General features: G+C 42.2%; 1 protein-coding gene across 2 annotated transcripts in view; it reads left to right on the forward strand.

The window, feature by feature from the left end:
- The window catches only part of LOC124012296 (regulation of nuclear pre-mRNA domain-containing protein 2-like), a 48,591-nt gene that overhangs the window by 6,089 nt on the left and 19,983 nt on the right, over positions 1 to 22,519 (forward strand). For both annotated transcript variants that reach the window (XR_006834690.1, XM_046325759.1), the window contains exons 2-8: positions 17,261 to 17,390; positions 20,267 to 20,415; positions 20,602 to 20,654; positions 20,929 to 21,055; positions 21,349 to 21,524; positions 21,705 to 22,053; positions 22,189 to 22,419. Coding sequence is in view for 1 of the 2 variants with exons in the window: in XM_046325759.1 (XP_046181715.1) it covers positions 17,261 to 17,390; positions 20,267 to 20,415; positions 20,602 to 20,654; positions 20,929 to 21,055; positions 21,349 to 21,524; positions 21,705 to 22,053; positions 22,189 to 22,419 (1,215 nt within the window). In the remaining variant the exon portion in view is untranslated. The remainder of the gene's footprint in view (positions 1 to 17,260; positions 17,391 to 20,266; positions 20,416 to 20,601; positions 20,655 to 20,928; positions 21,056 to 21,348; positions 21,525 to 21,704; positions 22,054 to 22,188; positions 22,420 to 22,519) is intronic.

Here is a 22,519-nt window from a genome sequence, read left to right on the forward strand (position 1 = left end):
GATAGGCTTAAAAGTCATAAACAGCTCAATGCTTGAAGCACAGTGAAGAGTTGCTGGCAAATGCATGAAAGTGCTGTTTGAATGAATGTTTACGAGCCTGCTGCTGCTTACCACCGCCCAGTCCGACTTCTCTATCAAATATCAAATCATAGACTTAATTATAACATAATAACACAAAGAAATTCGAGCCTTATAGGTCATGAAGGGCAAGTTTGTTTTTCATGGCCCATTTCCCCAGGTGGGTGAAGATTTCACTTAAGGACTGATGATCTAAAATGTACAAATTTCACCCACCTGGGGCACTGGGCCATGCAAAACGAACTTGCCCAATGTAGGCCTGAAACCTTCTTAGAGTTAGTGTCTGCCTTTTATGGTGTGACATCAGAATAACCGTCTTTATTATGTAGGCTAATGGTGGTTAACTGCCTACCTCTTTAGCCTATATGACTTTCGAACAACTGTGTTGGTGATGTTATAGTGCAGGGGTGTCAAACTCATTCCATGCAGGGCCTAGTGTTGGCAGGTTTTTGTTTTTTCCTTTCAATTAAGCCCTAGGCAACCAGCTATGGGGAGTTCTTTATTAATTAGTGACCTTAATTCATCAATCAAGTACAAGGGATGAGTGAAAACCCGCAGACATTATCTAGTTAAGCAAAGGTGTCATTTAGCTTGCTTCATCAGAGATTAGGCTTTTGGAAAGGGCTTGACATCGGCAAGTTTTCGCCCTGGTAAATTTGTCAGTATGACTACTGTCATCACCACTAAACACTGAGTGTACAAAACATTAAGAACACCTGACAAATTGACCAGGTGAATTGAGTTGAAAGCTATGATCCCTTATTGATGTCACTTGTTAAATCCACTTCAATCAGTGGAGACAAAGGGGAGGAGACAACTTTTACAAAGGATTTTTAAGCCTTGAGACAATTGAGACATGGATTGTGTATGTGTGCCATTCAATGGGTGAATCAATACTAGGAGGGTGTTTAATGTTTTGTATACTGTTTATCCCCTGAAAGTTAGCTAGTTAACTAGCTAGCCATATTGACGTGATCAGTTATTAGCTAGTTAGCCAATTTGACGTGGTCCATGAATCATGTCTGTCAGCAGCAATCGTGATTAAACACTGTTGAAAAGGGGATAATGTTAGCTTACTTTGCTAGGTAGGCAGGCCTATGTTGGTTGGGGGAAAAAGTATGTTAGATCTACTTACCACTATGTTTAGCCAACTGTACAAAGTTCTACCGGTAGCTTGCAAATGCACTGTTAGCTGATAATGTTTCATCGGCCAATGCTTCTGCTGCTTGACAGGCAGAGCCCACAAAGGATGGGGAAATGAACCTAAACCACTCATACTTGTCTGGTATAGTTCACTTTTATATCACTCAAATATCCAATTAATGGTGGCCAATATTGAGAGATATTGTAAGGCTACTCTAACGTATCTGAAAGTACATGATCAATTGATGTTTACTGATCATGAAAAGCATGCAGTTACCTGCTGTTTAACTCTGACAGAGATAAATGTGCGCAATTGTTTTGCATGGAATAATCAGAAATGTGTAGTTCTGACTAAGCTCTTCAAGAGGTGATATTACAATAAATAAACAAATGTATTTATAAAGCCCATTTTACATCAGCCGATGTCACAAAGTGCTGTACAGAAACCCAGCCTAAAACCCCAAACATCAAGCAATGCAGGTGTAGAAGCACGGAGGCTCGGAAAAACTCCCTAGAAAGGCCAAAACCTAGGAAGAAACCTAGAGAGGAACCAGGCTATGAGGGGTGGCCACTCCTCTTCTGGCTCTGCCGAGTGAAGATGATAACATTACATGGCCAAGACGTTCATAGATGACCAGCAGGGTCAGATAATAATAATCACAGTGGTTGTAGAGGGTGCAACAGGTCAGCACCTCAGGAGTAAATGTCAGTTGGCTTTTCATAGTTAACATCTATTTAACAATCCCTTAAATGGCATGCAGTTGTCAATGGTTTTAGCAAAGCTGGGGGTGTCCTTGCCCCCCAGCAGGCAAATCGAACTCTGCACCTTACTGTGACTTTTATTGATAATGACCTAGATTTTTTTTTCTTTTATTCTTAAATTATTATTTAATATTTTTTTTAATATATATTTTTTTACCCCCTTTCCCCCCCAATTTGGTGGTATCCAATTGTTAGTAATTACTATCTTGTCTCATCGCTACAACTCCCGTACGGGCTCGGGAGAGACGAAGGTCGAAAGCCACGCGTCCTCCGAAACACAACCCAACCAAGCCGATCTGCTTCTTAACACAGCACGCCTCCAACCCGGAAGCCAGCCGCACCAATGTGTCGGAAGAAACACCGTGCACCTGGCTACCTTGTTTAGCGCGCACTGCACCCGGCCCGCCACAGGAGTCGCTGGTGCGTGATGAGACAAGGATATCCCTACCGGCCAAACCCTTCCTAACTCAATTGTGCATCGCCCCACGGACCTCCCGGTTGCGGCCGGCTGCGACAGAGCCTGGGCGCAAACCCAGAGTCTCCCAGAGTCTCTGGTGGCACCCAGAGCGCCACCCGGGAGGCCGAGAATAACAATGTTGATGTCATAGTGGCTAATAGGGCTAGGAATTGCCAAGGACCTCATGATATGATATTATCACAATACTTAGGTGCCCATACGATATGTATTACAATTCTATATGTACTGCGATTCAAAACTGTGATTACATTGCGATTTCCATGGTCCAAACATATTGCTCACCATATGCTTGCTGCAGAGGGACAAGAGAGAGCATAAGTAAGCTAGTTTTGATCAGTCAATGGAAATGTGTCCTGAAAACAATTTGGCACCCTATTTAAAAATCAAATGGGGAACAAACTAAACTAAAAGAAACGTCCTCACTGTCAACTGCGTTTATTTTCCGCAAACTTAACATGTGTAAGTATTGTATGAACATAACAAGATTCAACAACTGAGACCTAAACTGAACAAGTTCCACAGACATGTGACTAACAGAAATTGAATAATGTGTCCCTGAACAAAGGAGGGGTCCAAATCAAAAGTAACAGTCAGTATCTGGTGTGGCCACCAGCTGCATTAAGTACTGCAGTGCATCTCCTCCTCATGATCTGCACCAGATTTGCCAGTTCTTGCTGTGAGATGTTACCCCACTCTTTCACCAAGGCACCTGCAAGTTCCCGGACATTTCTGGGGGGAATGGCCCTAGCCCTCACCCTCCGATACATCAGGTCCCAGACGTGGAATTGAGATCTGGGCTCTTTGCTGGCCATGGCAGAACACTGACATACCTGTCTGGCAGGAAATCACACACAGAACGAGCAGTATGGCTGGTGGCATTGTCATGTTGGAGAGTCATGTCAGGATGAGCCTGCAGGAAGGGTACCACATGAGGGAGGAGGATGTCTTCCCTGTAACACACAGCATTGAGATGGCCTGCAATGACAACAAGCTCAGTCCGATGATGCTGTGACACACCGCTCCAGACCATGACGGACCCTCCACCTCCAAATCGCTCCAGAGTACAGGCCTCGGTGTAATGCTCATTCCTTCTACGATAAATGCAAATCCGGTGAAGAGCACTTTTTGCCGCTTCTGTCTGGTCCAGCGACGGTGGGTTTGTGCCGTTGATGTCTGGTGAGGACCTGCCTTACAACAGGCCTACAAGCCCTCAGACCAGCATCTCTCAGCCTATTGTGGACAGTCTGAGCACTGATGGAGGGATTGTGCGTTCCTGGTGTAACTCAGGCAGTTGTTGTTGCCATCCTGTACCTGTCCCACAGGTGTGATGTTCGAGTGTACCGATCCTGTGCAGGTGTTGTTACAAGTGGTCTGCCACTGCGAGGACGATCAGCTGTCTGTCTTGTCTCCCTGTAGTGCTGTCTTAGGCATCTCACAGTACGGACATTGCAATTTATTGCCCTGACCACATCTACAGTCCCCATGCCTCCTTGTAGCATGCCTAAGGCACATTCACACAGATGAGCAGGGATCCTGGGACCCTTTCTTTTGGTGTTTTTCAGTGTCCTAAGTTTTCATAACTGTGACCTTAATTGCCTACTGTCTGTAAGCTGTTAGTGTCTTAACGACAGTTCCACAGGTGCATGTTCATTAATTGTTTATGGTTAATTGAACAAGCATGGGAAACAGTGTTTAAACCCTTTACAATGAAAATCTGTGCAGTTATTTGAATTATTTTTGAAAGACAGTGTCCTGAAAAAGGGACGTTTCATTTTTTGCAGAGTTTATGAAAGAACTACTGGAGTTAGGTGCAGGTACAGCTACCTAGCGCAAAAATAATATTGTGAAATTGTCAAATATCATCAAAAATGTTTGATATATAACTATTCCCCCCCCCCCCCCCACCGCCTTTCAATCTGTGAGCTGCTCTGACAGTTGGTGCTTAAAGCTAGTGAGGGAGATAAGTGTTTCCAGTTTCAGAGATTTTTGTAGTTCGTTCCAGTCATTGGCAGCAGAGAACTGGAAGGAGAGGCGGCCAAAGAAAAAATTGATTTTGGGGGTGACCAGAGAGATATACCTGCTGGAGCGCGTGCTCCAGGTGGGTGATGCTATGGTGACGAGCGAGCTGAGATAAGAGGGGACTTTACCTAGCAGGGTCTTGTAGATGACATGGAGCCAGTGGGTTTGGCGACGAGTATGAAGCGAGGGCCAGCCAACGAGAGCATACAGGTCGCAATGGTGGGTAGTATATGGGACTTTGGTGACAAAACGGATTGCACTGTGATAGACTGCATCCAATTTGTTGAGTAGGGTATTGGAGGCTATTTTGTAAATGACATCGCCGAAGTCGAGGATTGGTAGGATGGTTAGTTTTACAAGGGTATGTTTGGCAGCATGAGAGAAGGATGCTTTGTTGCGAAATAGGAAGCCAATTCTAGATTTAACTTTGGATTGGAGATGTTTGATGTGGGTCTGGAAGGAGAGTTTACAGTCTAACCAGACACCTAGGTATTTGTATTTGTCCACGTATTCTAAGTCAGAGCCGTCCAGACAGGCGGACAGGTGCAGGCAGCAATTGGTTGAAGAGCATGCATTTAGTTTTACTTGTATTTAAGAGCAATTGGAGGCCACGGAAGGAGAGTTGTATGGCATTGAAGCTTGCCTGGAGGGTTGTTAACACAGTGTCCAAAGAAGGGCCAGAAGTATACAGAATGGTGTCGTCTGCGTAGAGGTGGATCAGAGACTCACCAGCAGCAAGAGCGACATCATTGATGTATACAGAGAAGAGTCGGTCCAGGAATTGAACCCTGTGGCACCCCCATAGACTGCCAGAGGTCTGGACAAGCAGACACTCCGATTTGACAAACTGAACTCTATCAGAGAAGTAGTTAGTGAACCAGGCGAGGCAATCATTTGAGAAACCAAGGCTGTCGAGTCTGCCGATGAGGATGTGGTGATTGACAGAGTGGAAAGCCTTGGCCAGATCAATGAATACGGCTGCACAGTAATGTTTCTTATCGATGGCGGTTAAGATATCGTTTAGGGCCTTGAGCGTGGCTGAGGTGCACCCATGACCAGCTCTGAAACCAGATTGCATAGCAGATATTCGAAATGGTCGGTAATCTGTTTGTTGACTTGGCTTTCGAAGACCTTAGAAAGGCAGGGTAGGATAGATATAGGTATGTAGCAGTTTGGGTCAAGAGTGTATCCCCCTTTGAAGAGGGCGATGACCGCAGCTGCTTTTCAGTCTTTGGGAATCTCAGACGATTCCCATCTTCTGGCTATGGAAAGTAGTCTAGTCCTCCACATCACTGTCCCTCCCACACTCAATGTTTTTTTTTGACCAGGCTGGTAATAGGGGTGGTAACAATTTTGGCAGATAATTTTAGAAAGAAAGGGTCCAGATTGTCTAGCCCGGCAGATTTGTAGGGGTCCAGATTTTGCAGCTCTTTCAGAACATCAGCTGACTGGATTTGGGAGAAGGAGAAATGAGGAAGGCTTGGGCGAGTTGCTGTGGGGGGTGCAGTGCTGTTGACCGAGGTAGGGGTAGCCAGGTGGAAAGCATGGCCAGCCGTAGAAAAATGCTTGTTGAAATTCTCAATTATAGTGGATTTATCAGTGGTGACAGTGTTTCCTATCTTCAGTGCAGTGGGCAGCTGGGAGGAGGTGTTCTTATTCTCCATGGACTTTACAGTGTCCCAGAACGTTTTTGAGTTTGAGTTGCAGGAAGCAAATTTCTGCTTGAAAAGTTAGCCTTGGCTTTTCTAACTGCCTGTGTATAATGGTTTCTAGCTTCCCTGAACAGCTGCATATCACGGGGGCTGTTCGATGCTAATGCAGAACGCCATAGGATGTTTTTGTGTTGGTTAAGGGCAGTCAGGTCTGGGGAGAACCAAGGGCTATATCTGTTCCTGGTTCTAAATTTCTTGAATGGGTCATGCTTATTTAAGATGGTTAGGAAGGCATTTAAAAAAATAACCAGGCATCCTCTACTGACGGGATGAGATCAATATCCTTCCAGGATACCCCGGCCAGGTCGATTAGAAAGGCCTGCTCGCTGAAGTGTTTCAGGGAGCGTTTGACAGTGATGAATTGAGGTCGTTTGACGGCTGACCCATTACGGATGCAGGCAATGAGGCAGTGATCGCTGAGATCTTGGTTGAAGACAGCAGAGGTGTATTTAGAGGGCAAGTTGGTTAGGATGATATCTATGAGGGTGCCCGTGTTTAAGGCTTTGGGGAGGTACCTGGTAGGTTCATTGATAATTTGTGTGATATTGAGTGCATCAATCTTAGGTTGTAGGATGGCTGGGGTGTTAAGCATGTTCCAGTTTAGGTCGCCTAGCAGCACGAGCTCTGAAGATAGATGGGGGGCAATCAGTTCACATATGGTGTTCAGAGCACAGCTGGGGGCAGAGGTTGGTCTATAGCAGGTGGCAACGGTGAGAGACTTGTTTTTAGAGAGGTGGATTTTTTCAAAATGTTTGGGTACAGACCTGGATAGTAGGACAGAACTCTGCAGGCTATCTTTGCAGTAGATTGCAACACCGCCCCCTTTGGCAGTTCTATCTTGTCTGAAAATGTTGTAGTTTGGGATGAACATGTCAGAATTTTTGGTGGTCTTCCTAAGCCAGGATTCAGACATGGCTAGAACATCCGGGTTGGCAGTGTGCTAAAGCGGTGAATAAAACAAACGTAGGGGGGAGGCTTCTAATGTTAACATGCATGAAACCAAGGCTATTACGGTTACAGAAGTCATCAAAAGAGAGCGCCTGGTGAATAGGAGTGGAGCCAGGCACTGCAGGGCCTGGATTAACCTCTACATCGCCAGAGGAACAGAGGAGGAGTAGGATAAGGGTACGGCTAAAAGCAATAAGAATTGGTCGTCTAGGACATCTGGAACAGAGAGTAAATGGAGGTTTCTGGGGGCGATAAAATAGCTTCAAGGTATAATGTACAGACAAAGTTATGGTAGGATGTGAATACAGCGGAGGTAAACCTAGGTATTGAGTGATGATGAGAGATATTGTCTGTAGAAACATCATTGAAACCAGGAGATGTCATCGCCTGTGTGGGTGGTGGAACTAATAGATTGGATAAGGTATAGTGAGCAGAACTAGAGGCTCTAGAGTGAAATAAGCCAATAAACACTAACCAGAACAGCAATGGACAAGGCATATTAACATTAAGGAGAGGCATGCTTAGTCGAGTGATCAAAAGTATCCAGTGAGTAGTGAGGTTGTTTGGGGTCACGTCGATTCAGACAGCTAGCCGGGCCATCGGTAGCAAGCTAGCATAGGATGGAGGTCTGTTTTTAGCCACCTCGTGCGTTTCCGTCGGTAGGATTAGTGGGGTTCCGCGTGGTAGAGGGGATCAATCCAATTCGCAAAAAAACACCCCAATAGATATAGTTATAGAGGCCCAAGAAAAAAAGAGAAAAAAAAAAATATTCGATAGGTCTATTCTGATAGCAGCCAATAAGACAGCTAACAATTAGCGGAGGAGGAGCCAGCCGGATAACTCCCTCGGGCAGATACTGTCGGTAGTCCAGTTGTGAAGGCCCGGTGGGGCTCCGCGTTGGCAGTTAAACGGGTCCGGATAGGTGATTGTAGCCCAGGAGTGACTGATAGAACTCTTCAGCTGTTACCAACCCTGTTACCAAAATTTGTATGGCAATATGCAATGATTTTGTCTAATTTGTCACGCATTCACCGAGGGGAAAAGTTTGACATGTGGCTTGGTTGAACCATATTATGCAGTAAATGTGCGGTTATTGGTTGAAATTACAAGCCCTCTTTATATAAGTCGGGAGTGGGTTTTATGCAATAATATTAGGGCTGTCCCTTACAAAAAATAATATTTGACCGAGAGTCGTCTTTTCCAACAACCAATCGTTCAAAGTTTTTAACGAATATTTCTCGTTATTTAATAAGGAAAGGGAAAGGGGGATACCTAGTCAGTTGTACAACTGAATGCATTTTGCTGAAATGTGTCTTCCGCATTTAACCCAACCCCTCTGAATCAGAGAGGTGCGGGGAGCTGCCATAATCGACATCCACGTCTTCGGCGCCCGGGAAACAGTGCCTTGCTCAGAAACTGCCTTGCTCAGAACGATACCTCGGGGATTCAATCCAGCAACCTTTCGGTTACTGGTCTAACTTCCTAACTATTAGGATGTGTGGTAGCAGGTAGCCTATGTGTCTTAATCAAATCAAATATATGCACTAAGCTTGTCTGATATGTTTGATTAAATAAATAACACATAAATTACTACACCACAGAACATCACAAATGACACCACAGAACATAAGTGTTTATCGCATTGTCCGTGTTGCTGAAGCTGCAAAATAATTAATTAATAATTTCTGACAAATTTCTGTTACCGAAATTTGTTTAGGAAATCATGCACTCTTTTCGTGATCGGGCCTGAACCCCATAAACGCATCAATAAATTGTTTAGAACAAACTCCGAACACCATAACACATGACAGCAAAATGGATGCAAAAACCGTGGCAAATTAACTTGAATTGGGGGAATGTTTACTGGTTGCTCAGGAGGTAAAGGAAGTCAGATGTGTTTAATACATTTGGCTAGTTGTGTAAAATACTGGAGCTCAAGAAAAATAAGGTAAGGAGCAAGCGCTGCGTGCATATTGTGTGTGCCAAACAGGTTAGATTACAATATCCTTTTTTTGACCGTTTGGGAAAAACTACGCTAAATAAATTACAGGCTTACCATAGAGTCTGTTGCAATGTTTTTTTGTAAATACTTTATTATAGCAAATAGGAAAAACAGTTGCATTCATTCGAGAATGCAATTTCCAAAATGGATCAGTTTATTTGTTTACGCTAATTATTCAAGGATTGCTTTGTTAGTTTATTTTAAAACTAAAATGCTTGATTGCATTTCAAATCATAAATGACTCATATGCTGTGTGATGACATGAACGAATTAATGATTGACTGATACAGTAGTGTATATAACTAATGAAATATAAGGCTAAGTAAGTTAGGCTATTATGACTAAATAGGACGCACTCTTAGGCCTACAGCTTGTTGGTGGTTATACAAGACTCTTATACTAAGCCAACTAATGTTAATTACATTACTTATTATTATAATGATGGTTGTAATAATAACAATAAGGAGATCAAAAACAAGGAGGATTTTTCTAAGTATAATTTCTCTGACAATTTGGAACAGTGTAAACAACACTATATCAGTTATAATTACAACCAGAGAGGCTGAGCTAATGAAAAAAAGTGTAAAGCCTTTATTATAGCATAGCCAAATTTGTGAAATTCTTTATCCAATGGGTTATGGTTGCGTGCTCACGGAATCAGTAGGCTATTAAACACTCAAACAGGCAACAGAAGCAGGATCTGTCTTATATCTGTAGATATATATATGGTTTATAAAGCCAAGAAAATGTAACAGTTAGGCTATTGATTAAAGACCTAATGAAGTTTGGGCTTCCTCTTTTCTTAGACAATAAGGCAACAGCTTTTTTCTCGTCTCCTAACTCCGCTGCTGCCTGTTCTGTGAGTGTTTTATATCCAATAATAATACTACTATGCATATATTAGCAATCTAGGACAGAGTAGGATGCAGTTCACTATGGGCACGCAATTCATCCAAAGTGAAAATACTGCCACCTATCCCCAACAAGTTTTAAACGGTATCATAACCGCCATTGATAAAAGACAGTACTGTGCAGCCGTCTTCATCCACCTGGCCAAGACTTTCGACTCTGTCAATCACCACATTCTTATTGGCAGCCTCAATAGCCTTGGCTTCTCAAATGACTGCCTCCCAGGATCACCAACTTCTTCTCAGATGGAGTTCAGTGTGTCAAATCGGAGGGCCTGTTGTCCGGACCTCTGGCAGTCTATGGGTGTGCCACAGGGTTCAATTGTCGAGCCGACTCTTTTCTCTGTATACATCAATGATGTCGCTTGCTCTTGATGCTGGTGAGTCTCTGATCCACCTCTACGCAGACGACACCATTCTGTATACATCTGGCCCTTCTTTGGACATTGTGCTAACAAACCTCCAAACAAGCTTCGACGACATACAACACTCCTTCCGTGGCCTCCAACTGCTTTTAAATTCTAGTAAAACTAAGTGCATCCTCTTCAACCGATTGCTGCCCGCACCCTCCTGCCGACTAGCATCACTACACTGGACGGTTCTGACCTAGAATATGTGGACAACTGCAAATACATAGGTGTCTAGGTAGACAGTAAACTCTCCTTCCAGACTCACATTAAGCATCTCCAATCCAAAATAAAATCTAGAATTGGCTTCCTATTTCGCAAAAAAAGCCTCCTTTACTCATGCTGCCAAACATACCCTCGTAAAACTGACTCTCCTGCCGATCCTGGACTTCCGCGATGTCATTTACAAAATTGCACCCAACACTCTACTCAGCAAACTGGATGTAGTCTATCACATTGCCATCCGTTTTGTCACTAAAGCCCCATATACTACCCACCACTGCGACCTGTATGCTCTCGTTGGCTGGCCATCACTACATATCCGTCGCCAAACTCACTGGCTCCATGTCATCTATAAATCTTTGTAATATAAATCCCTGCCTTATCTCAACTCACTGGTCACCATAGCAACACCAACCTGTAGCACACGCTGCAGCAGGTATATTTCACTGGTCATCCCCAAAGCCAACACTTCCTTTTCCCTCCTTTCCTTCCAGTACTCTGCTGCCAATGACTGGAACTAATTGCAAAAATCACTGAAGTTGGAGACTTATCTCCCTCTCTAACTTTAAGCATCAGCTGTCAGAGCAGCTTACTGATCACTGTATCTTTGACTTGTCTAGGACTGGAACCCCCCCGCAACAGCCAGTGAAAGTGCAGGGCGCCAAATTCAAAACAACAAAAATCTCATAATTAAAATTCCTCAAGCATACAAGTATTTTACACCATTTTAAAGATATAAAAGTCTCATTAATCCAGCCACAGTGTCTGACATCAAAAAGGATTTACAGCAACAGCACCACAAACGATTGTTAGGTCACCACCAAGCCACAGAAAAACACAGCCATTTTTTCCAGCCAAAGAGATCACTAACCTTTGATGATCTTCATCAGATGACACTCATAGGACTTCATGTTACAGAACACATGTATGTTTTAAAATTCATATTTATATTTTAAAAATCTGAGTTTACATTGGTGCGTTATGTTCAGTAGTTCTAAAAAATGCGGCGATATTGCAGAGAGCCACATCAATTTACAGAAATACTCATAATAAACATTGATAAAGATACGACTATTATACATGGAACTTTAGATAAACCTCTCCTTAATGCAACTGATGTGTCAGATTTTTAAAAAAAAACTTTACGGAGAGAGCAAACCATGCAATAATCTGAGTACAGCCTTTAGACAACAAAGCAGCAAAAAAGATACCCGCCATATTGGGTAGTCAACATTACTCTGAAATAGCATTTGAAATATTCACTTACCTTTGAGGATCTTCATCAGAATGCACTCCCAGGAATCCCAGTTCCACCATAAATGTTTTGATTTGTTTGATAATGTCCATCAGTTATGTCCAAATATCTTCTTTTGTTGGGGTGTTTGGTCAACAAATCCAAAAGCACTTTCAGGTCGCGCCGAACGTCGGTCGAAAAGTTCAAACATTTCCTTTACAGCTTGTAGAAACATGTCGACCTAAGTATGGAATCAATCTTTAGGATGTTTTTAACATAAAACTTCATTAATGTTCCAACCGAATAATTCCTTTGTCTGTACAAATGAAGTGGAACGTAGCTACCTTTCATGTGAGCGCGCCAGACCACTCACTCAAAGCGCCCTTTTGAGCCCCTCCTTTAGAGTTGAATCCTCAAAACAGGTTATAAATACTGTTGACATCTAGTGGAAGCCTTGGGAAGTGAAACATAACTAATATCACCCTGTATCTTCAATGGGGGCTGAGTTGAAAAACTACAAACCTCAGATTTCCCACTTCCTGGTTGGATTTGTCTCAGGTTTTCGCCCGCCATATGAGTTCTGTTATACTCACAGACATCATTCAAACAGTTTTAGAAACTTCAGAGTGTTTTCTATCCAATACTAATAATATGCATATATTAGCATCTGGGACAGAGTAGGAGGCCTTTCACTCTGGGCATGCTATTCATCCAAAAGTGAAAATGCTATCCCAAAAAGGTTAAACAGCACTTTTGTGCATTTTGCCACCAGCTCTTTGCTGTGCTTCAAGCATTGCGCTGTTTATGACTTCAAGCCCATCAACTCCCAAGATTAGGCTGGTGTAACCAATGTGAAATGGCTAGCTAGTTAGCGGGGTGCGTGCTAATAGCGTTTCACACTCGCTCTGAGACTTGGGGTAGTTATTCACTTGCTCTGCATGGGTAACGCTGCTTCGAGGGTGGCTGTTGTTGATGTGTTCCTGGTTCGAGCCCAGTTAGGGTCGAGGAGAGGGACGTAAGCTATACTGTTTCACTGGCAATACTAAAGTGCCTATAAGAACATCCAATAGTCAAAGGTATATGAAATACAAATGGTATAGAGAGAAATAGTCCTATAATTCCTATAATAACTACAACCTAAAACTTCTTACCTGGGAATACTGAAGACTCATGTTAAAAGGATCCACCAGCTTTCATATGTTCTCAAGTTCTGAGCAAGGAACTAAAAACTTTAGCTTTCTTACATGGCACATATTGCACATTTACTTTCTTTTCCAACACTTTGTTTTTGCATTATTTAAACCAAATTGAACATGTTTCGTTATTTATTTGAGGCTAAATTGATTTTATTGATGTATTATATTAAGTTAAAATAAGTGTTCATTTAATCATATAATCACATAATCATCTGCACATCTGTCACCCCAGTATTAATGCTAAATTGTAATTACTTTGCACCTATGGCCTATTTATTGCCTACCTCCCTACTCTTCTACATTTGCACACACTGTACATAGATTTTTCTATTTTTATTTTCTATGGTGTTATTGACTGTACGTTTCTAACTCTGTGTTGTTGTTTTTGTCGCACTGCTTTGCTTTATCTTGGCCAGGTTGTAAATGAGAACTTGTTCTCAACTGGCCTACCTGGTTAAATAAAGGTGAAATAAAAAAACACTTATGGATATTGGATGGCTAATTGCTGTTCCAATTGTGGAAGCAACATTATAGATCTAAATTATGTTAGTGGAGTTTTAGGTTATAGCTAGCTTATGTAGTTAACTAGTTAGCTTGTTTGACTAACATTAGTTAGCCAACGTACCTTTCTTGCAGTTTCTCAGGCAGAAGCACTCCGGTGATTCATGTGAATTGTGTTATGCTTTGCAGGGCTTCTGTATTACCTGCTGGTCCCTGGCGTGCCGTTTCTCATGTAGGTGCATTCTGAAGCGATTCAAATGAATTGTGTTTCACGCCGCAGAGCGTCTGTATCGAGCACTGGTCACTGGCACACTGTGTTCCTTGAGTTGCAGGCTGCCTGCCACAGCTCACAGAGCTAAATAACCTTCAGAACTGTGTTGAACCCAGACAATAAAAGCGATAATTTAAAAAAAGCGATTTACCAATAAAAGCGAATGTGCTAGTTACAGAACTTTAATAAAACTATGTTTGGAAGAAATAGGATGCTTTTTTTTGTTGGTGTGGCAGCAATGATTGTCTGCCGCTGCGCATCGCCACACTTAAATGAATGCAGAGGAAACATTGCCTTGACTCATTCCACATTTTGTTGTTACAGCCTGAATTAAACATGTATTAAATATATGTTTTCCTCTCACCCATCTACACACATTACCCCATAATGACAAAGTGAAAACATGTTTTTTTTTCAGGTCTTGCCATAGATTTACATGTAGATTTAAGTCAAAACTGTAACTAGGCCACTCAGGAACGTTAACTGTCTTTTTCGTAAGCAACTCCAGTGTAGATTTGGCCTTTTGTTTTAGGTTGAAAGGTGAATTAATCTACCAGTGTCTGGTGTAAAGCAGACTGAACCAGGTTTTGATCTAGGATTTTGCATGTGCTTAGCACCATTGTGTTTCTTTTTTGTCCAGGAAAACTCCTTAACATACCCATAACATGATGCAGCCACCACTATGCTTGAAATTATGGAGCGTGGTACTCAGTAATGTGTTGGATTGGATTTGCCCCAAACATTGCACTTTGTATTCAGGAGTTAATTGCTTTACCACATTTTTTGCAATAGAACTTTAGTGCTTGTTGCAAACAGGATGCATGCTCTGGAATATTTGTATCCTGTACAGTCTTCCTTCTTTTTACTCTGTCGATTAGGCTAGTATTGTGGATTAACTAGAATGTTGTTGATCCATTCTCAGTTTTCTCTCTTTTAAAGTCACCATTGGCCTCATGGTGAAATCTCTGAGCGGTTTCCTTCTTCTCCGGCAACTCCGTTAGGAAGGACGCCTGTCTCCTTGTGACTGGGTTCATTGGTACACCATCCAAATTGTAATTAATAACGTCACCGTGCTCAAAGGGATATTCAATGTCTTTTTTTTACCCATCTGCCAATAGGTGCCCTTCTTTGCGAGGCATTGGAAAACCTCCCTGGTTGGTCTTTGTGGTTGAATCTGTGTTTGAAATGTACTCATCGACTCAGGGAATTTACAGCTAATTGTATGTTTGGGGTACAGAGATAAGGTAGTAATTTAAAAATGTGTTAAACCCTATTATTGCACACAGAGTGAGGTCATGCAACTTATTATATGACTTGTTAGGGCGTTGAATACTTATTGACCCAAGACATTGCAACTTTTAATTTTGTATTAATTTGAAAAAAAATGTAGAACAACATCATTCCACTTTGACATTAATGGGGTATTGTGTGTAGGCCAGTGACGACAAAATCTAAATGTAATCCATTTCAAATTCAGGCTGTAATGGAACAAAATTTGGAGAAAGTCCAGGGATATGAATACTGTCTGAAGGCACTGTAGGTCCATTATATTTTTTACCAAATACTTTATATTTGGTTGTAGTCATTTATGTTTAACTGAAATCATTTTTTCATCCCATTTTTTTTTAAATATTGTTTTTAGTTTGGACTTTGGTGCCCCGTAAAAAACGCTTAGGCGGCCCGTCCAAGGGTTTCTATGGCAGAAATCATCATGTCACCCCCCCCCCAAATGTTAACCTCACTTGTTATTGTAACTTTCTCACTCATCAATATTCAGGATTCATTCAGGATTATCCGTAATCACGGTAGCATCCCCATTAATTAATGTAAAAGCTCAGTTGGTAGAGCATGGCGCTTGTAACGCCAGGGTAGTGGGTTCGATTCCCGGGACCACCCATACGTAGAATGTATGCACACATGACTGTAAGTCGCTTTGGATAAAAGCGTCTGCTAAATGGCATATATTATTTATTATTATTATATTCTATTCATATTTACATTGTATCATTTCATATCCAAAGTGCTGGAGTACAGAGCCAATACGTAAAAAAATGGGTCACTGTCCCAATACTTTTTAAGCTAACTGTAGTTGTTCAACCGCTTTGGGAGTCTCATTTGAATAATAGCATGGCTAAATGTCATGGTAGCCTATTAAATGCTGCTTTGTTTAGAACGCAGGTGAAATCTTTGAAAACTATTTTTTGGGGAGATGGCTTGCAGATATTTGAAAGCTAATGGGACCCTCGAATAAATGTAATCTTGGTTCGGATTTGGTTTGGATTTGTCTGGTATTTGCAGTGCTTTGTCTTGGTATTATATAGAACCATAACAGTATCGTGACAATGATGCCGTCATCACCTGCTAAAGGTATTGAGACGTTGGGGTTCGTTTGACAACGAGGAGAAAGCAGGGAAAATAAGGGAAAATATATAATTTTTAAATGTAGAGCCTACTTGGCCTTGGGTAAAGCTTTGTGTCACAGCCTTTGAAAGTGGAACAGCCCAGGCTCTAGGCCAGGGTATTTTGGACCCAGTGCAAGGCTTTCGGCCTACATCTGTTAAACCACCCAAAACATGGTTTCAGTCAGTGCAGGACAGGATGAAGAGTAGCCTAGTTTGTATGAAATGCAGGCAAGTTAGCCTTAGGTTACGAGAAGGCAATGTACAGGTAACTACCAAAATAAAGCAAACACTTGAGTAAATGAGGGATACAAAGTATATTGAAAGCAGGTGGGGTCCATGGTTTAGGTCCAGTCAACGACTTAGAGGGCAAGGTAAACACCAATAAATACGCAGCCATTCTGAGTGACCGCCTTCAACCTATGGTCTATCCTGATTGGAGTGGTCTCTTCCAGGATGACAATGCCCTCATCCACAGGGCACGAGTGGTCACTGAATGATTTGATGCGCATGAAAACGATGTAAACCATATGCCATGGCTGTCTGTCACTGGAGCTCAACACAATTGAACACTTACGGAAGATTCAGGAGTGGTGGCTGAGACAGTGTTTTCCATCACTGTCAACAAGACACCAAATTATCAAATTGATTGTGAAGGAATGGTGTCGCATCCCTCCAATAGAGTTCCAGACACTTGTTGAATCTAAGACAAGACTCATTAAAGCTGTTATGGTGGCTCGTGGTGGCCCAACGCCCTATTAAGACACTGGTGTTACCTTTTATTTTGGCAGTTACCTATATAAACCTAATGCTGTAGTAGTGTCAGTGTCGGGTACTGAAAGGCTAGACAAATAGGATGTTGTATGGTATTTGTGTGTGTAACACTTGGCATGGTCAATTTTTGTACAGTTCCGCCACTTAAGTTTTCAATTCAGCTATTCTCTCTCTCCCTCCTTTTTCCTGCTCCTTTCTCCTGGCAGCTGAGGCTTCTCACCGTCTCAATTTGTTCTACCTCGCCAACGATGTCATTCAGAACTGTAAGAGGAAAAATGCCATTGTCTACCGTACTGCCTTCGCCGACGTGCTCTCTGAGGCCTTCCAGCTGGTCAAGTGAGTAAATCACACACTGTTTGTGGCCTCTAGATCCCCCCACTAATGGTTAAGTTTAGGATTAGGGGAGGGTGAGCAGATCATAGATCTGTACCTATGGGGAAACTTCACCCTGGAGTAAACCACACGGTCAGGGTCAGAGCTAACGTCTACAATACTTTTGTTTATTCACCATACGAGTCAATGACTGTCCCAAATGGCATCCTATTCCCGTTCCCTTTATAGTTCACTACTTTTGACCTGCGCCAATGGAGCTCTGGTCAAAAGTAGTGCACTATACACTCAGTGGCCAGTTTATTAGGTACAACCCGCTCATGAAATGTATTGTTCCTACAGGCCATGATTCACTATATAAATCAGGCATCGAGGCATTCAGTTACAGTTAGATTGAATGTTAGATTGGGCAAAATGAGGGGGAAAAGGAGATCAAAATTCATGGCCAGTCCATTCGATTCGTCCTGGACCTGTCTGCTAAGCTGAGGGAAAAACGCAAGCAATTCATTCCGATCAGACAGTCACCAGAGGAAAAAGGAATGAAGTCTCAACTCCGATTCCTGGCAGTGCTGTGGGTATGGTAGGGAACACAGAGCATGGAGTTCACAAGCAACGATGAAGCCCTGAACAGGTTACAGGAGACCTTTCCAGTTGAAAGAGAGCACACTAGGCTACATACAGTGATACCCAAGACCAGCTTATCGTAAATTGAGACTTTTTCCCCCTCCCCTAAATACAATCTAGACTCTATTGTCAAAAGTAACTGTTTACACATGGCCCCTATTTACACATGGCAAAACACGTCACTCAATTCAGTACTTCCTAGTTACATGTATCAAACAGTTATTTCAATTATATTAAAACAAGGAAAATCTGGAGTCCCCTGCTGATTATAGACTTCATAAGCTTATAAGCAATAGAATGGAAAAAGTCTCACCAAACTTGATACAGTCAAACAGAGTTTATTAAAAATACACTTACAAAAGAAATACAATAACATGTTTCAGTTTAATACAATACGTAAAAAAAAACTAGATTTATCAATAATGGATGTTGATGTCAAAGGTTTTTGGCCGTCTTGAGTGGCCCTTTCTATTAAAAACTTTGTAAGCTTTCAACTTTCCGTCTGAAAAAAATAAATGTAATTAAGATAATTATATAAATGTCCTAAAACAAAAATATACACAAATGATACATTATCGGATATAATTGCTTTAGATATGGGCACAAGACAGGGATGTCCCATCTCCCTCTCCTGTTTGTACTGGTAATTGAACCGATAGCAGAAATAATTAGACAGGACCCAAAGGTAACAGGTATCAGTATTGGTAAACATGAATATAAACTAAACTCATTTGCAGATGATCTCCTGATATACCTCACCAATATTGAAAACTCAATACCCCCTTTGCTAAACATATTTTCAGAATACACAAAAATCTCAGGATTTAAAATTAATGTGGTCTAATTATATGGAACAATCTTTCCATAAATCTTACAAGTAGAATAAACATTTTCAGAATGGCATGGCTCCCAACGTTTTATGGGCAACTAAAATTCATAGAATAAAAAGGTTTTTACATCTTACTAAGTCTGAGGGTGGTTTTAACCTTCCAGACTTGGAATTCTAAGGCTTTTACTTGCAACCCAAGGCTTTTACTTGCAACGAATAGTTAAATGCACTAAAGAGGAACAATGGGTACATATTGAAGATGTGCATGCTCATCCCCAGCATTTTTTCACGTGTCTATTTCCAAAGGATAAAGCTAAGAACATTCATAGTTAAGAACACTATAACAATATGTAAGAAAATAAAACGTATTCTACAAGAACCAATATCACAAGAACACAACCCTACAGAACAATCCTTGGATAGCTTTTCAAAATACACCTAGAAATTTAGCCACATGGAAAACTGAAGTCTGTAAATGAACTGTAAATGACTTGGTAACAGGAAATACATTTCCATGTGACAGAATTAAAAAGCAATTTTGAACAATGTTGAGGGAGTCTTATCTGAGTCAGAAAAGGATGTTCATATGATAGATAAGATATGCAAAACCTTGCAGAGAGCATATCCTACTGACAATCTCTTAGATTATATATTTTTATATTGGAACCAAGACTTAAAAATAACTGATGTTGTCACAAGATTGATGGGATATTGGAGCATAACTAATGCAATTACAGTTGTACTCTTAATCCAGTATAAACTAATGTATAGAATTTACTGTATTATACAAGAGACAACATTCACAAATTTTACAGTACCAAGGAAGAGTTATGTGTACAAAATATGATTTTCCCTCTTGTTGCACATGTGACATACTGGTAGAAATGAGGTGAAATGGATGTAAGTCTACCTGCATTAAAGGCCCCGGCCACGAGGAGAGACACTTCTGGGTGTGTGTTCTCTTGTTTGCTTAGGAGCCGCAAAACTTTAGGCTCCGATTCATTAAAGAAAAAATCTTCGTCCAATTCGAGTTGAGTAATCGCTGTTCTGATGTCCAGAAGCTCTTTTCGGTCATAATGTTTTTGCCACCGTATGTTAATGTAAAACAAAAGGTACAAAAAAACGCACATGAATTATAAACAAATACCACAATTGGTTAGGAGCCTGTAAAACGGCATCATTCGCCATTCTCTCAATCTGCAGCAACTGCGTGATGTCAGCATGGACCAACATCCCTGTGGAATGTTTCTGACACCTTGTAGAATCCACACCCGAAGAAATCGGGGTGTTCTGGAGGCAAAGGGCATTCCGACCCGGTACCTCATTGTGGTTGAAATAAGGAGAGTTTGATCTTCTCAGCAGGGCTACTCTATCACTTTACACATCATTGCCATGTCAGTGATGAACTTTTCTGTCTCCTGTCCTGCAGTAATGTGGGAGACTCTAAGGTGATGAAGTCAGTGGACAGGATATTATCCATCTGGGAGGAGAGGTGTGTGTACAAAGAGGAGCTCATAGCTGAGCTGAGGGCCAGTCTGGTCAAAGAGGAGTCACCTATTGCTTTAGAAACACCTAATGGTGAGTGAATCAGTTCTAACCATGTACCACCAGCAGTGTGTCTTTCGAAATTGTACAAATGTCAAGAGAATGAGGCATCATGTTTGTTGTTGTACTTCACTTTTAATTGTGTGGCATTTTAGCTGTTCTGTTCAATGCTTGTGTGTTGTGTTAAGAAATGTCCATGACAAAGTTATGTAATTTCAGCTCCAGTCAACCCTAAAGCTGCTCTTCAATCTAAGATTGTAGCTGAATTTGTTGTAAGTGTCCACTACCGACTATAGGATATATTCTATGTTCTGCTCTGTTTGGCTTCTTTTTTAAAATCTCAATTGTATATTAAACATTTTTGTTACTGCATATCTTCTCGAGAAATACCAAATCATACCAAATTAACTGTAACTACTGTACTATGAGAACTGTAAATACTTCAAGTAAATGCTTGTACTACAAAGCTAGTATGTTGAGTTGAACTTGACCTTAACTATTTCCATGTCCTGTGGTTTGGCTCTCTGACGGTGTCCTGTCATGCAGCCCCAGGTATTCATCGATCATCTCTCTAAGTACCACAGCTCTGTGGAGGAAGTGGCGCTAAAGGAGAAACAGCTGGCAGCCATGAGGGTGGACGTCTGCAGCACCAAGGACCTCAAGAGACTGAAAGGTAACAAGGTTTAGGCTGACACAGAACCTCCTGCAAAGTCGTCCATCAGCATTGGCCCTGTCTGTGTCCCAAATGGCACCTTATGTGCAACTTTTGACCAGGGCCCACATCCTCCTGTAATGTTGTCAATGAGCATTGGCACAGGAACTGGAAAAGACACGAGGCCGTCTTACTACTCAGAAAGAAAAGGCCTTGACCCCTGTCTGGCCCCTCTGACCTAGGAGGAGATGAGGCTTGTTTTTAGTCTGACCAAGTCTTTATTATTTCTCTCTCCAAATCAACCACCCCTTCAGATAAGGCAGGGGGAAAGAGGCACTCCAAGGACTTTGAGGATGGCAGTGCGAAGCTAAAGGAGTTTGTGGCCTTCCTTGACCGGCAGATCAAAGGAGGGTCCCCTCTGTTGAATGCTCTTGGCAACGCAGACATTTTCTACGAGATGCAGTATAAGGAGGTCAAGATAGTCGCCAATGTGAGTAGCTGAACTAGATGGTGTCCGTAATGCCATTGCATCTGTTGTGAAAGGTTGAAAGCGGTTCTCTTTGGTTTTAGTGGTGGGCTTTTAGCAGTAAGACTTGAGTTGCATAGATTTGTAAAAAATAATTGGCCATGTGTTTGAGTCTGAGTGTTTTAAAAGAAACTTCTATTTAAGGCCTACAAGACGTTTGCCAACCGGGTGTCCCACCTCAAGCGTAAGCTGGACAGCCTCAAGTCCACCTTACCAGACCTGGATGAGTCGCCCCTCCCCTCGCCCTCGATGGACGCCCCGTCCCCCAATGGCTCAGAGTCCCCCTTCCGTGGCCTGGCCGACCCAGAATCTGACTTGGATGGCCTGGCCATGGATGATGAGGCGGAAATCACTCTGGGGGAAGCACCCAGCCCCCTGTCCTCCCCCGGTGGCTCCCCAAAGCAGGGCTTCACTGTCGGGGAGTCAGACAACCGCGATGTGGAGGACATGGAGCTCTCGGATGAGGAGGAGGCAGAGAGCGTCGGTATCATAGGTGAGGGGGAATGGCAGGTGATGCAGAGCAGGGATTGGGCGCAGGGTGTTAAGGGACAGGATGTATTACTTTTATGTGCCTCATTATAGCTATAAGACTAGATTGTATTGCAATTTGTTTCCTCTGTTTTCACAGTTGAAGAGCGAGTTGAAATTCCCATCCCATCTCCAGACCCCATTCCTGTGCCTGTTGTCACACAGCTGCCGCTGGCCACAGAGGCAAAGCCTGTCCCACAGGCCACACCTTTCCCAGCTCTCATGATCCCAGTGACCCCTATAACCAACCTATCAGGCAACCTCGCCAATGTAGACCTGGGTAAAATTAGCTCTATCCTCAGCAGCATCACCTCTGTCATGAAGAAACCAGGTGAGAAACTTCAGTTATTGTAACATCATAAAGGCACTACATGCAGGCAGCCACTATTGCATCAACGGCACAGTTATTCTGATGGCACATCATAAGCACC

Source organism: Oncorhynchus gorbuscha, linkage group LG24, assembly GCF_021184085.1.
Source record: "Oncorhynchus gorbuscha isolate QuinsamMale2020 ecotype Even-year linkage group LG24, OgorEven_v1.0, whole genome shotgun sequence".
In the NCBI taxonomy this organism is placed as follows: domain Eukaryota; kingdom Metazoa; phylum Chordata; class Actinopteri; order Salmoniformes; family Salmonidae; genus Oncorhynchus; species Oncorhynchus gorbuscha.